Source organism: Aspergillus sclerotioniger (assembly GCF_003184525.1).
Source record: "Aspergillus sclerotioniger CBS 115572 chromosome Unknown BO94scaffold_20, whole genome shotgun sequence".
Classification (NCBI taxonomy): Eukaryota; Fungi; Ascomycota; class Eurotiomycetes; order Eurotiales; family Aspergillaceae; genus Aspergillus; species Aspergillus sclerotioniger.
The window spans coordinates 390,673-406,040 of record NW_020291010.1 but is presented as its reverse complement, the minus strand read 5'-3'; the positions used below and the strand labels follow the sequence as shown (position 1 = coordinate 406,040).

Genomic DNA, 15,368 nt, shown 5'->3' with positions numbered 1-15,368 from the left:
TAATATAATAAATAGTTATCACTGGGTAATACTTATACTGACTGGTACTTAATGTATCAAATCTTAGGATTGCTTCTCCCTGTTCCTGTTAGCTTAGCTCCCGTTCTAATACGTACCTTGAACTGAATCAAGATAGGTTAGACTGATGACTATCTAAGAGGTGACTGGTCTTGAACAAGAAAAGAGAAGTAAGGCCAGATAGTGCCGCGCAACTATCTGTAAGTAAGTATGGATGAGTGTTATTATTAAGCTTTATTAAAATATATAGTTACTTAAAGATAATTAGATTAAGCACGAAGAATAGAATTAATTAAGTATATAAAAGAGTATTCTTATATCCTATCCTTTATTATAGTATCATTATGTCATGTCATATTACTTGATATATTATTTTATAGTGCTGCTATGTTCTGTTGTAGCGCTGCTATGTTCTGTTATAATACTACTATATCCTGTTGTAGTGCTGACACGTTATAGCTTGTTGCTGATATGTTTATCACGGTCACGTGCCGTGTAACGGCTCCGGTTGTTGGTTACTCAGATCGGGATTCTACTCAATAAGAGTCCTCATCTGTCCGGGCGTAGCCTTCTGCCTGACGTGTCCGCCTCACTAGTCGTTCAGCTAGCAGGGGTCCGTAACAATTACCTGGTGCGGCGAGAGGTGGTGGTGCGGCGAGTGGTGGCCGACCCAACCCGATAGGGTGGGGCGGGCGGCGCGACGAGTAAGTAGCGCTAGGTAGTTAGAAAGACCAATGGTCACTTTGTTTTGGATCGACCGTCAGGCGTCCAGAGCTACCTAGTCATTATAGACGGGTAGCAGGGCCCGGATGGCGTAGACGTTGTCCCCCACGAAGCTCATCGGATCCTTGACCCAGAAGGACCCAAGCTCGGACTCGCAAGACACGTCAAGTTGGGACAGCGCAAGTTCTGGAACACCTATCGATCCAAGCATGTCTTGCACTGGGAGAAAAATCAGTAACGAAGGCGCGGTTAGGACCCCAGAGGCTCCGCTGAGTCATCCACAGGACACGAGTCAAGCGGGTCACACTGTTGCTGCCCACGAATCGGATCTCTGGACAGCTTGTTTGTTCCGCTGACTCAGAGGAACAGGAACATGTTGACTCCGGACGGAGACTCGGTGGCGCCAAGCACCGATAAACTGACACATCTCATTGGCTAGACTTGCACGGTGACAGGGACCAGGAAATGGCGTCGGTCCACTCCCGGCACAAGGTTACCCCGTCTGGACAATTTTTGTTACGGTGGAGGCTGAGAGCTCCTAGGTTCATAGCTTATACTAGCTGTATATACAGAAAGTGATGGCTTAGTCACTATGTTAGCTGTATGTAGATAAAATACAATCCTGCAGTTGAATAGGAATACTTGGGGGACTGGTGAGGTTGCTACAAATAGATGTCGCGGAATTGTAAAAAAAAAAAAGAAAAAAGAAAAGTCCAAATGAGGTAAGACAGAGCCCCACCGGGCTGCACGAAAGAGGCAAGATCGGGCTTGGCTGGCCGCGGCCAAAAGCCGACGGTTTGAGTGAGTTGGATCCGCCCCAGCAACGGCCAGCAACTCTTTCGAACTTTCTTCCTCTCTCTCACTTCTCAGTTCTCACGTACCTGACTAGCTCGGAATGTTCTCAATCTACCTGACTCAGCGGACCTTCTTTGCACCCGAATTGTCCGGTGGGTCTCTGGCTCGGAGATAGCCTTGATCCCGATTTCTAAGTTTCAGGGACCCACCGCCCCCATCGAACATGCCGGTGCTGATGCTCCCCCCAGGAGTATATGAGCTACTCGCCGCCCCCCCCATGGGCCCGATCAGAATGCCATCCTTATTTCCGATCCACAGGGTGACCTTGACGCTTGCAGCATCGTCAAGTCACCAACTCAACCATCATGGAGGAGGACAAGGAGAAAGTCTCGTACTCCTTGGGAGTACCCGAAAGCAGGGATGATTCCGACAGCACCGCCACCGTTTTGGAGGAAGATCCCACCATCACCTCGCGCAATCCCGGAGTCAGTCTGGCCGATGGATGGGCCTTGATGCCTCAGGTCAAACAACAGAATGAGCGCGACATGCAGTCGGGTTTCAAACGCAAGGAACTCGGAGTCACCTGGCAAAACCTGTCTGTCGAAGTCGTCAGCGCCGAAGCCGCCGTCAACGAAAATTTCCTTTCCCAATTCAACATTCCTCAGCACGTCAAAGAGTCCCGAAACAAACCGCCTCTTCGATCCATCCTTCAGAACAGCCATGGCTGCGTTAAGCCTGGGGAGATGCTTTTGGTTCTGGGTCGGCCCGGCTCCGGCTGTACCACCTTGTTGAAAATGCTGTCCAATCGGCGCCTGGGTTACAAATCGATCGAAGGTGAGGTTCGCTATGGATCGTTAACATCGGATGAGGCTGCCCAGTACCGTGGCCAGATCGTCATGAACACCGAGGAAGAAGTCTTTTTTCCTACCCTGACAGTTGGTCAAACGATGGATTTTGCGACGCGCCTGAAGGTCCCTTTCAACCTCCCGAATGGCGTCGAGTCCCCCGAGGCCTATCGACAGGAGGCAAAGGACTTCCTCCTCCAATCCATGGGTATCTCGCATACGAACGACACCAAGGTTGGCAATGAATATGTTCGCGGTGTCTCGGGTGGTGAGCGCAAACGTGTTTCAATCATCGAATGTTTGGCCACCCGTGGCTCCGTTTTCTGCTGGGACAACAGCACTCGTGGTCTGGACGCCAGCACGGCTCTGGAATGGACCAAGGCCATTCGCGCCATGACGGACGTCTTGGGCCTGTCCTCCATCGTCACCCTCTACCAAGCCGGCAATGGTATCTATGACCTATTCGACAAAGTGCTCGTGCTGGATGAAGGCAAAGAGATCTACTATGGCCCCATGACCGAGGCGCGGCCTTTCATGGAGGAGCTTGGCTTCGTCTGCCGGGAGGGCTCCAACGTGGCCGACTATCTCACCGGTATCACCGTCCCCACCGAGCGCAAGATCCGGGCTGGCTATGAGAACCGCTTCCCTCGCAACGCGGACATGATCTTGGCCGAATATGTCAAGTCGCCCATTTACACGCGGATGACCTCGGAATACGACTACCCCAACACCGATCTGGCACGCGAACGCACCTCCGAGTTTAAGGAATCCGTTGCTCAAGAAAAGAACAAGCAACTCCCCAACTCCAGTCCCTTGACCGTGGACTTCATCAGCCAGGTCAAGACCTGCATCATCCGGCAATATCAAATCATCTGGGGTGACAAAGCCACTTTCTTCATCAAGCAGGTGGCCACATTGGTCCAGGCATTGATCGCTGGTTCACTCTTCTACGCCGCTCCTAATAACTCGGGTGGTTTATTCGTCAAGTCTGGTGCTCTATTTTTCTCACTGCTCTACAATAGTTTGCTGGCCATGTCCGAAGTCACCGACTCTTTCAGCGGTCGGCCGGTGTTGATCAAGCACAAGAGCTTCGCATACTTCCACCCCGCTGCCTTCTGTATCGCTCAGATTACTGCCGATATCCCCGTTCTTTTGTTCCAAGTCAGCGTGTTCTCCCTCGTCGTGTATTTCATGGTGGGCCTCACCATGAACGCGGCCACTTTCTTCACGTATTGGATCATCGTCTTCACTGCAACCATGGTGAGTCACTGACCATCTTCCCATCCTCATGAGAAGTACTGACTGACATGTCCCCTCAGACCATGACGGCGCTGTTCCGCGCGGTCGGTGCCCTTTTCAGCACGTTCGACGGCGCGTCCAAGGTCTCCGGTTTCCTCATCTCCGCGCTAATCATGTACACGGGTTATATGATCAAGAAGCCTCAGATGCACCCCTGGTTCGGCTGGATCTACTGGATCAACCCCATGGCGTATGGTTTCGATGCACTCCTGTCTAATGAATTTCACGGCAAGATCATTCCCTGCGTGGGAACCAATCTGATTCCCAGCGGCGAGGGTTATAACGGAAACGGACATCAGTCGTGCGCTGGTGTTGGTGGTGCCATCCCCGGAAGCACCTATGTCACTGGAGACCAATACCTGGCTTCTCTGTCCTACAGCCATACCCATGTGTGGCGCAATTTCGGTATCCTCTGGGCTTGGTGGGTTCTCTTTGCTGGCGCGACTATCTTTGCCACGTCCCGGTGGAAGTCTCCCGGCGAGACCGGTTCTTCTCTCCTCATTCCCCGCGAGAGGGTTGACGCGCATCGCCAGATTGCCCGCCCCGACGAGGAATCCCAGGTCAACGAGAAGGCCAACAAGAAGCCCCACGACGAGAGCACGCAGGATGCAAGTGACCTTGACAAGCAGCTCGTTCGGAACACGTCCGTTTTCACTTGGAAGGGTCTCACCTACACGGTCAAGACCCCCACGGGCGACCGTGTGCTGCTCGATAATGTGTATGGATGGGTGAAGCCCGGCATGCTGGGTGCCCTCATGGGCTCCTCTGGTGCTGGTAAAACCACTCTCCTTGACGTGTTGGCTCAGCGTAAAACTGAAGGAACCATCCAGGGCTCTGTCCTTGTCGATGGACGCCCTCTGCCGGTCTCGTTCCAGCGCTCTGCCGGTTACTGTGAACAACTTGATGTCCACGAAGCATTCGCGACCGTCCGTGAGGCATTGGAGTTTTCCGCCATGCTCCGCCAGCCGCGCCATGTGCCACCTGAGGAGAAGCTGAAATACGTGGACACCATCATTGAACTCCTGGAACTGCACGACATTGCTGATACTCTCATTGGCCGTGTTGGAAGTGGATTGAGTGTGGAACAACGCAAGCGTGTCACGATCGGTGTCGAGTTGGTCTCGAAGCCTAGCATTCTTATCTTCCTTGATGAACCCACCTCAGGTCTCGATGGTCAATCCGCGTATAACACGGTTCGTTTCCTGCGCAAGCTCGCCGACGTGGGCCAGGCTGTTCTGGTGACCATCCACCAGCCCTCCGCTCAACTGTTTGCTGAATTCGATACGCTTCTGCTCCTTGCCAAGGGTGGCAAGATGGTCTACTTTGGTGACATTGGCGACAACGGTCAAACTGTCAAGGACTACTTCGCTCGCTACGGAGCCCCTTGTCCCGCAGGCACCAACCCTGCTGAGCATATGATTGATGTCGTTTCTGGCGCTCTTTCCCAGGGTCGGGACTGGAATGATGTCTGGAAGAACTCTCCCGAACACACCAATGCCCTCAAGAACCTCGATGACATCGTCAGCGATGCAGCCTCCAAGCCTCCTGGAACTGTCGATGATGGCAACGAATTCGCCATGCCTCTCTGGAAGCAGATTCTCATCGTGACCAAACGTTCCTGCGTCGCCGTCTACCGCAACACTGACTACGTCAACAACAAGCTGGCCCTCCACGTCGGCTCCGCCATCTTCAACGGCTTCTCTTTCTGGATGATCGGTGACAGCGTCGGCGCGCTACAGCTCCGCCTCTTCACCATTTTCAACTTCATCTTCGTCGCCCCCGGTGTCATCAACCAACTGCAGCCCCTCTTCCTGGAACGTCGTGACATCTACGACGCCCGCGAAAAGAAGTCCAAGATGTACTCCTGGATCGCCTTCGTGACCGGTCTCATCGTCTCTGAAATCCCCTACCTCTGCATGTGCGCTGTCCTCTACTTCGTCTGTTGGTACTACACCGTTGGCTTCCCATCGGACTCGAACAAATCCGGTGCCGTTTTCTTCGTGATGTTGATGTACGAGTTCGTCTACACTGGTATCGGTCAATTCGTGTCCGCCTACGCCCCCAATGCCATCTTCGCCTCCCTCATCAACCCTGTCATCATTGGAACTCTCGCCTCCTTCTGTGGTGTTCTAGTGCCCTACGCCCAAATCCAAGAATTCTGGCGTTACTGGATCTACTACTTGGATCCCTTCAACTACCTGATCGGCAGTCTCTTGGTCTTCACCACCTTCGACGCCCCCGTCAAGTGCAAGAAATCTGAATTTGCCGTTTTCAGCCCTCCCAACGGATCCACATGCCAACAATACCTGGCCGATTACATGAGCGGGATGGGCGCGCGCATGAACCTCATCAACCCCGACGCGACGAGCGACTGCCATGTCTGCGAATATTCCCAAGGAAGTGACTACCTTTACAGTATCAACCTGAAGGACTACTACTACGGCTGGCGCGACGCAGCCATCGTGGCCCTCTTCGCCATCAGCTCGTACGCCTTGGTCTATGGTCTCATGAAGTTGCGTACCAAGGCTTCCAAGCAGGCCGAGTAATCCACCGCACCCCCCACTACCCATTATTGTATCCCATGTTTTGCATATAGACAAGATACACCCTTTTGTTCTTCTTTTTTTGTTTCCTTCCCCTTATCTCATTTCCTGGATCATACTCGCTGTCATCCTGTTAATCCATTGGGTCCGTCGGGACGATTGTCATCATCCTTCGAACCCACCCCCTTCTCATTTCTCTTCTACCCATCTACCTCCGAAGATTAATCAAGACAGATACATACTTGTGTCTTGCATTCCGGGAGTTTGCCTATTTTACTCTATAAATACATACATTTGATTGATAGAGATGTATTGATGGTCATGTGTAACGTGCTGGATGTTTCAGATATGGCGCTTCATTAGATTACCCAAATACAAATACCCTCCTCATTTTAATCAGGCTATACTTTCCTTTCCTGTGTAGATGCCTTCCCCGTAATTCCACGCATGAAGGAAGAGTCAGAGAACCTGCGAACTCGTCGCGCCGCCAAACCATCGTTTCCGGGGTTGGGTCTACGAACCCCCCCCCAAGCTCAATGGACCACTGCCGTATTTCTAGAACATATAGATAGATCAACACTGCAACCCCAGCGACTACAGACAATTCAGTACTAGGGTAGAATCCGTTCCATCACGACTTGAGTAAATTTGATTCAACCGAGGTAAATAGCAAAAAGAAGATAAAAAATGATCACAATCTCCCATACCTCCACTCGTGATAATCCAAGTAGGAAAGACAAATAAGTAAATTCACAACACACAAACTAACAAACATGACGCAAATCAATCTTTCAAGACCAAAAAGCTAGAATAATTATGAAACGCATGACGAGTCATTCCTCCTTCACCTTCACCAAAGCCGATTTCTCCGCAATCCTCCCAGCTAAGTCCATTAACGACCCACTGGACAAGATCTCCAGGATGGAGACCGCGCTTTCGATGTTCTTCAGGATCCAGGTGCGCAAATCAACCGCGACGTGTGAGTCAATCCCATATTCGGTTATGGGGTTGTTGGGGTCGATTCGGTCGATGGGGATGGAGAGATGAGAGGCGATTCGCGTGCTGAGAGCAGAGTAAATGATGGATGATGCTTCGTCGAGGGATTTGGTACACTGTAGGCTGTCTCGGATGGTATCGGGGGAGGAGTCCGTGGTGGTGGTATCTTCGGTTGGGTCGATGAATAACCGACGATAATGGGCGAAGAGGGGTGAGTCGAAGTTGGGGAGCGAGTGGGTTGGGTTCCAGGTTCCTAGGCCGGTGATGATCTGGGAGGAAAAGGGTTCGAGTCCGGCTGGGTGGTCCAGTGCTGATGTGATGGCGGCTTCGATGAGAGACATTAGGGTAGGTGTGCCTGTGCCTTGGAATCCTTGCTTTGCCATCTTCGATGCGAGCTCGGTGTTTTCGGCTAGGTAGCCGACGTCGGTTATGACGCCGAGGTCGAGGGAGACGGTCGGAAGACCAAGGGAGTTGCGGTACGCGGCGAATAAGTCCATGAAGGTTGAGCCGGCGGCGTAGGCAGCTTGTGTTGCGTTTCCTATGATGCCGCTGATGGAAGAAAGCATGATGAACCAGTCGAGGTCTTTTGGGAGGTGGTGGTGGAGGTTCCAGGTGCCGGTGTGTTTGGGGCCAAGGACGGCATTGTAGTCCTCGACTGTCATTTTTTCAATGTGGATGTCCTTTGTCTACATCAGCAGGGTTTAGGTATAAGGTAAAAGAGACATACACGGAGGACCATGGCTGCTTGAATGACGCCGCGAATTGGAGGCGCTGTATGTGCTAGCTCACAGATCATTTGTTCGACCTGGGTGCTGTTGGAGATGTCGACAGCATGTACAAAAACACGAACGCCTTTCTCTGCTAGCTCACGAACTGTGGCCTGGGACTGCACGTGGGACAGACCGCTCCTATTGACGAAGATCAGGGTTCTGGCGCCGTGGTCAGCCATCCATAGCGCGGTCGCTCTCCCTATGCCGCCCAGTCCTCCAACGAGCATGTAGGAGGCGTCGGACTGGAGGAATGTGTCTGATTGCTTCGGTTGCATGACCTAAAGGGTCAGTATGGCTAAGCGGTTTCTGAAATCTTGAAGGGGGTTTTTATGTCGACTTACCTGAACAAGATCCTCCGGCCCGGCTGAAAGAACTATCAGGTCCGCCGGCTGATCCGACACAAGTGCATCCAAGGCTTCATCAATCTCGGATATAGCGTATGTTGTAGGGCTTACAGGACCCCGAAGTTTTCCACCGCGTAAAAGGCCACCGACTTGTTTCCAAATTTGATCCACGAAGTCTGAACCCATATTTCGAACGCTATCGAGGCTGAATGATGCAAACATCACATCGCCCGGGGAACGGGGCAGTGCCCAGTTAGAACCATTCATGGACTGTGTGTCGGAGAGTTGTAGAAACCGCCCTGATCGATTGATATACTTCCACAGAGACTGATAGGTTCGGTTATCGGAGGAGTCGCAGTTCACAATGACATCGAATCCCGCCACCCCAGACAGTTGGGCGTTGTCATTGGCGACAATTGTCTCCCCATGAAACAGTATCTGGTCCTTAGGAATATCGTATGAAGTTGACAAGAGGCCCCTGTCAGCTGCCGTGTCGACAAGGAGGACAACGTGGGCATTTTGTAGACAAATTAACTCCAACAGAGCCTCTCCAATGGTGCTGTCTGCCAAGCATATCAGGACTTTGTCTGACGCACGAATGCGAGCCAAATGATGGATGGCATAAAATGCCGAGCAATAGGTCTCCGGTAGAGCTGCACCTGACTCAAACGACATGTCTGGTGGCATCTTGTAGAACGCCGTCTTCCGATCTTCATACACATTTGCCACTGTTCCGTCCCCAAGACCAGCCGCCCTGTCTCCGGGGACAAAGTCATGGACCTCTTTCCCCACGGCCTCGACAATACCACTGCAACTGGATCCCAGCATGTGACCAGTAGCAGTGCTGAATACAGCCTGTGCATCTCGTTGCTTCAGATCAGCGGCGTGCACCCTGATGCGCACACGATCTGTCGCAAGGTCGGGACGTATGGTTTCGACGAAGCGGACCTTTTGTGGGCGAGAAGCACTATCGTATATTGCTTGAAGAGGCCTTTCATGCTGGAAATATTCATCTTTAAGAATGTATTGGTCGTTTGAGGTGGCAAGATATCGGTTCAATGCAGCGTCCTCTATGATTCGAGGAAGAAGTAACAAGCCATCCCGGGCTGCATACTCATCATCGATTGGAGTTGGCTCATCCATCAAGAAGTGGCGCTCAATGACACGATAAATGACACCAGCAACGTCGTTCGTGTTCGAAGAATCCCGTCTATCCAACTCCAAAGTCACTATACGTCGAACTGCAGATTCCGAGCGAGCTGTCCGCGCAAATCCAGTGACCAGGCTTACATCCGGATTGCTATACAACATTGTCCCCCCTTGTGTGACCCACAGCACACCCGATGCTTCCAAAAAGATTCGCTTAATGGCTGCAAATATCTCTTTGTGGACATGTGCTAGTGTCGATGTGTTGAGGTCACATAACACGATACAAATCTTTCCCACCGGGTTGGCATGTTGGAGACTGGTAACTTCCACAGCCAGAGAGGTGGAGAGAAGCATGTCCTGTAGATGGGCAGATAATTCATTGTCGTCTTCTGTAATCAAGAGAATATCCGCGGGAGAAGGAACATGCTCATGTCCAGGCCGTGAGATAATCATGGAACGCCGCCCCCCAGACTCAACTAAAGTGGTTATGCCTGAGAATCGAGCTGCTTTCAGAGACATGTCCCAGTCATCGTTGGAGTAAGTTGCTCGATTATCGATCCATGTCTCTCCCCGGTCGGCAAACAGAATAACGTCCACTGGGCTTTGTAATGAGTTGACCAAAATCAGATGACCATCGGGTTTGAGCAGCGAGTGGATGTTTTCAAGAGCATCTTGAATAGATCTGACCCGGTGTAGGCCATAAGGAACAATCACAACATCATACGCCAGATCACCAAGCCCCTGGAATTTTAGGTCCTCGGTAATATCCAGTTTCTTGAAAGTGATCCAGCGTTTCCATATGGATAATGTTTGAGCTGCCGTCTCAAACACCGTTTCGTCTGGACTGGTAACAATGTACCGGCTGCATCGAGGGCTATTGCTTGAGTGCGCAAGTTGCCGTAGGAACCTCCACGAGGATAGGCCTGTCCCTGCATCTATCTCAAGTATCGATACCATGGGATCCTTATGGCTGACTAGATCTAGGTACTTGGAAATACTTTCGTAGACTGGATCCCGGAGCGAGCTTTCCCAGTAGGCGTCCCACAGAGATTGGTCATTGGAAACAGTCGGGCCACCAAACTGCCCTTGGAGTATTGCCGGAAGGTTATGGCCCATCGTGCACAGTGCCTTTCCCTCAGGCCCTGGTAGTTCTGCGGACTCAGTATGAAGCTCTGAGATAGGTCTTGTCAATACCCGTTTCCCATCACATTCCAAACTCTCAAGGTAAAGTTTTATAAATGGAGAGATGCCTTCGAAGTGAATGTCTCCCAAATCAATCATTGCTTTTCGCAGATAGAATAGAGCATAATCCTCGTACAGCCTCTCTCTTTCCAGATCTTCATCGTTCAACATAGTAAAAACCTTCACGAGATTTGAGAGGGACTCCACCGACGTCATGTCTGGGTCGGCTTTCCATTCGATCCTGTATGCGAGTCTCGCTATTTGAAGGTTCGTTGAACCTTGATCGATCCGTCGACAGTGAAGCCCGGTGATTGAAGCTGCGATCGTTTTGTCCTTCTCCGCAACAGCGATAGAAGCCACAATTTCGCCTTTTGTTTCCTTGGTGATCCAAGTACGCACGCCGAGCTTGTTTCCAGCCGCATTTTCCATACTGGCCCGAATATTTATCTCCTCGATGCGAACAGGAATCGCTGGACTTCCTGTCATATCAGTGTTAATAAAACATGAATGTATAATACCGTCTAATGTACATGGATGAATGAGATGAGGGTATTGAAAGTTCATGGGCATCACTGCGGCAGTGTCAGGGATGGTGATTTCCGCCAAGGAAGCCGCGTCGGTATAGGAGGCTTGGGTTATGTTGGCAAAGCACGGCCCGTAATCAAGTCCAGCACTGGCCAAATTCTCGTAAAATGCTTGAACATCAAGGACGCACGTGTCGGATGCAATACCCATCTGGGACTCGCTTGTTGTGGCACTAGGGCGTGTGCAAAGGCTTCTAACGCCAACAACCCCGGTGCAATGTTCCGTCCATCGATCGTCCTCAGTCGCGGAATATACATGGAACTCATATAACGGGCCCTGAAAGGAACCGTCATCCCCAGATAACCGCAACGAGATTATAACCTCGACCGCAGAAGTTTCTTGAAGAACAAGGGCCGACCGTATCAAAATGTCTCGCAGATAGAACCCAGTGATAGTGCCACCGGGATTGACAGATGCAACTTGGGAGGCTGCCTCAATTGCCATGATGATGTATCCAGCGGCAGGGTATACAATATTGGATTGAATCCTATGGTCCATAAGCCAAGGTATTTCGGATACACGTATAATGTTCCTCCACCGGGGCTCAAAGGGGCTCGACATGATGTCTTGCACACCAAGAATGTCTGTACGGGGGTATTTGCGGTTCCGAAACACCTTGCTCAACCGTGGCTCTGCCCAATAAGACCGAGAATGGTTCCAGGGATAAGAGGGAAGGTCCACTATGAGATGAGGCTCATATGACGGGTCAGGCTCGTTGATCGTGCGGAAGTCGACGGGAAGCCCAGAGCATGCCAGTGTTGCAACCATGGTCAATATAGTTACGACCGCCTGATGTTTCCGCACCAGAGCACTGGCATACGTAATATCTGCTGTATCTAATCTGCTATCTCCTTTCATAATTTGCTTTATCGGACCTGATAATGCTGCATGCGGGCCGATCTCCACCAAAAAGTCAACGTTGACTTTGCGCGCAGTACCAGCTCGCTTGGATCGCCTCTTACCCAGCGGGTTGGGGTTGTTCCTGTTACCACGGGTTTCAAAACAAAGAGTCCGTAGAGACTGGGAAAATTTCACCTGGCCAAGGAGATTTTGGATCCAATATTGCGGTCCTAGCTCTGTAGGCCTGAATTCCGTGCCAGTGACAGAGGAAAAAAATGCCACTGATCGATTGGGCAGGCACTGAGCTATCTCACTTTCACTCCGTGGTTTGATATGCGAAATGTATTTCAAGTACTCGTGGCTCACTGGCTCCATATGATGGGAATGATAGGCAACTTCGACAGCTAGGCGACGACTGAAGACTTCCTTGTCGCGGATTAGCTCCTCCAGCTCCTGGATCGCTGCCTCATCACCGGAAATTGTAACACTATTTGGGCTATTAATGCAAGCCACAGTGGCCTTGCCTGACTGCAACTGGTCTATATAAGGCTGGGCATCATCCGCAGACATCCCGAAGGCGAGCATGGTACCTTTGGCCCGGTTGTTATTTGTGGGCAAATTTCCAGCCGTGACACCGCGATAATAGGCAACGGCCATGGCATCCTCCATATTTAGAGCGCCAACAGTATAAGCCGCAGCTATCTCGCCACTTGAATGCCCGGTTACGGAGTCGGGATGGATTCCCCACGAGGCCAGAAGATCAACCAGGGCTATTTGCAAAGCGGAACAAATTGGCTGGCTGTAAACAGGATGACTGAGCTGGGCATGTTCCCGTGCCTCGAGTATATCTGATGTTTTGGAAGAATGTTAGCGGTGGCAACCATAACATCTGAGGCGTAGCATACCCACCAGCAATACGAAAGGGTGCGTGAATTCTCGCCATATAGGAGTCGATCCTGCGGATGGACTGGCGAAAGACTGGGTATGCAGCCATAAGGCCTTTTCCCATTCCGCACCATTGCGCTCCCTGACCAGTGAAGACAAATCCAACGTTTGGCCTGCGAGGAGCTTTGTACACTTTTGCCGCTCCCGCCAGGGCTTCTGCCACGTCGGCAGCGGAGCTACCCAGAACCCCGACTCTGTACAAGTGCGCAGTACGACGCTCATTCAATGTATATGCAAGATTACTCATGAACACATCGTCTGCTCCTGGGCCTTTTTCTAAAATATATGCACGTAGGCGACGAGTGTGTGCCGTAATCGAGTCTTCATTGAAGGCGGACAGCAAGAAGACGCGAGTTCGATGAGCCTCCAAGGGCTTGATGTGATTCCCGACGGCGCACGATACTGGTGGCCGGGCTATCTCTATCAGTCCACGGTCGGACATATATCCCCAAGCGTCTTCCAGGATTACATGAGCGTTGCTGCCACCGTACCCAAAACTGTTAACAGAGACACGATGTGGACCTAATGTGCCCCAAGTCTCGCATTCGAGTTGAACCTTTCGGCGGTTGAGAAAACGTTACATATGGCCGTCATGGAACACGCACCTTCAACTTCCACTCGTCGAGCAGGATCCGGGGATTCAAGGTGTTGAAGTTCCGATTTGGTAGAAACATGCGATTCTCCAACATCAACACTGCTTTGATGACACCAGCCACCCCACTGGTGCCTTCTAGGTGACCGACATTTGATTTTATGGAGCCAATACGCAGCGGTCGCTCTGCGGTCCTTCCTGGCCCGAAAACACGGGCCAAAGCCTCTGTCTCAATTGGATCACCGGCCTGAGTCCCAGTGCCATGTGCTTCGACGAAGTCGGTATCTACTGGGTCGAGACATGCCATCTGATATACGCGACGTATCAGAGCCTCTTGTGCTACACCACTAGGAAGCGTGATTCCGGGTGTTCTTCCATCCTGGTTAGACCCTGATCCTCGGATGATAGCGTGAATATGATCACCATCTTGAACAGCCTCCTTCAATGGCTTGAGTATCAAACAGCCAATGGCTTCACCCCGCGCATACCCATCAGCGTTCTCATCAAAAGTGCGGCAGCGTCCATTAGGCGAGAGAAATCTGAGGCTGGGTTAGCCATGGGCAAAAGGTGACTGGACAGGAACATACTTCATCATGGTCATGGTTGACATGAATTCGTGGCTCAGTATCACATTGACACCCGCTGCGATGGCCATAGAGGCATCCCCAGTCCGAAGGCTCTGACACGCGAGATGAAGAGCCACCAGACTCCCTGAGCAAGCCGTGTCGATGGTCACACTGGGCCCTTTCAGGTCGAAGAAGTATGATATGCGATTGGCAGTCATAGCCCTGGACTGGCCGGCATTGGTACATTGATACATGGGAATGGAGTCAGGGTCTCGAAGGAGAAGGTCCGTATAGTCCGCATTGAAGCAGCCGACAAAGCAGGCTGTTTGGCTGCCCATGATTCTGGACAGGGGGATGCCAGCTGTCGATTGTGAACATCTAACATTTGCCAGTTATAGAATCTCATACCATTCTCTAATCCTTCATATGTAACCTCGAGAAGTAATCGCTGCTGCGGGTCCATGGCCTAGTACGCAGAGTGTAAGCAGATCTCTATATGATCGACGGCTATGGTTCCAGATGTACCCACCGCTACCTCGTCTCCTGTCATGTTGAAGAACGGCGCGTCAAACAGCGATATGTCTTCGGTTAGAAAATGACCACCTTCGACATGTATCTGGTGTGCGGTCAGGACAACATGCCGGATGGGGCAGTGGTGACCTACATACTGTGCCGTGCCTGGCATGGTCGGGGTGGAAGAAGGCGGAAGGATTCCATCTGGATGTCGGGATCGGACTCCAGGCTTCCCGTCCCTCGACGATCATCGTCCATAATCTCCCCACGCTGGTTGCATCTCCGGGACCACGAAAACCCATGCCAACAATGGCAATGGGCATGGAGGCATCCTGCTCGAGTATGGATAGGTCCGCATGGCTCTTCGGAGGGGGAGGGGAAGGAGAGGAGGGAGGAGAGGGAGAAAGCGACCGGTCGGGAATGAGGGGACGATCGGCGGCGGGGGCAGTCATGGCGGGCCGATTGGAGGGGAGACCACGGGACTCCACGGGACTCGCTGCAGCGGCTGCCCGCCGTCACTATCTATACGTGCCATTGCAATAAGACCCGACACCCGTCGCGATTGCATGGCTGTGTGCTACGTGGAAAATTCCCGGACTGTTACAGGGGATGTTTGATGTGTTGCATTAACTTAAAGGGTACTTCCATCGGAGCTTCATTTCT

General features: G+C 51.7%; 2 protein-coding genes across 2 annotated transcripts; one reads left to right on the top strand and one right to left on the bottom strand.

Annotated features, from left to right (window-relative positions):
* Positions 1–1,575: 1,575 nt before the first annotated feature.
* Positions 1,576–6,432, top strand: BO94DRAFT_536913 (putative ABC multidrug transporter). The gene is made up of 2 exons (XM_025612145.1): positions 1,576–3,641; positions 3,701–6,432. Exons 1-2 carry the CDS (start codon positions 1,902–1,904, stop codon positions 6,224–6,226), a joined length of 4,266 nt encoding a protein of 1,421 aa, XP_025465739.1. The 5' UTR covers positions 1,576–1,901; the 3' UTR covers positions 6,227–6,432.
* A 423-nt stretch (positions 6,433–6,855) lies between these two features.
* BO94DRAFT_496021 (putative polyketide synthase) lies at positions 6,856–15,037 on the bottom strand. Its single transcript, XM_025609278.1, has 9 exons — positions 14,861–15,037; positions 14,722–14,808; positions 14,601–14,658; positions 14,214–14,553; positions 13,640–14,165; positions 12,999–13,590; positions 8,331–12,937; positions 7,947–8,267; positions 6,856–7,899 (listed from the first exon to the last, which is right to left on the bottom strand). Exons 1-9 carry the CDS (start codon positions 15,026–15,028, stop codon positions 7,057–7,059), a joined length of 7,542 nt encoding a protein of 2,513 aa, XP_025465738.1. The 5' UTR covers positions 15,029–15,037; the 3' UTR covers positions 6,856–7,056.
* Positions 15,038–15,368: the final 331 nt, after the last annotated feature.

What these genes read in the sequence shown, in the direction of transcription:
- BO94DRAFT_496021 (XM_025609278.1), bottom strand. Translation starts at nt 15,028, where the DNA reads ATGCCCATTGCCATTGTTGGCATGGGTTTTCGTGGTCCCGGAGATGCA. An exon ending in TCAACCATGACCATGATGAA is followed by an intron (nt 14,166 to 14,213) that starts GTATGTTCCTGT and finishes ACCCAGCCTCAG; the next exon opens with ATTTCTCTCGCCTAATGGAC. An exon ending in AAGCAGCCATGGTCCTCCGT is followed by an intron (nt 7,900 to 7,946) that starts GTATGTCTCTTT and finishes ATGTAGACAAAG; the next exon opens with GACATCCACATTGAAAAAAT.
- BO94DRAFT_536913 (XM_025612145.1), top strand. Translation starts at nt 1,902, where the DNA reads ATGGAGGAGGACAAGGAGAAAGTCTCGTACTCCTTGGGAGTACCCGAA. An exon ending in TCGTCTTCACTGCAACCATG is followed by an intron (nt 3,642 to 3,700) that starts GTGAGTCACTGA and finishes ATGTCCCCTCAG; the next exon opens with ACCATGACGGCGCTGTTCCG.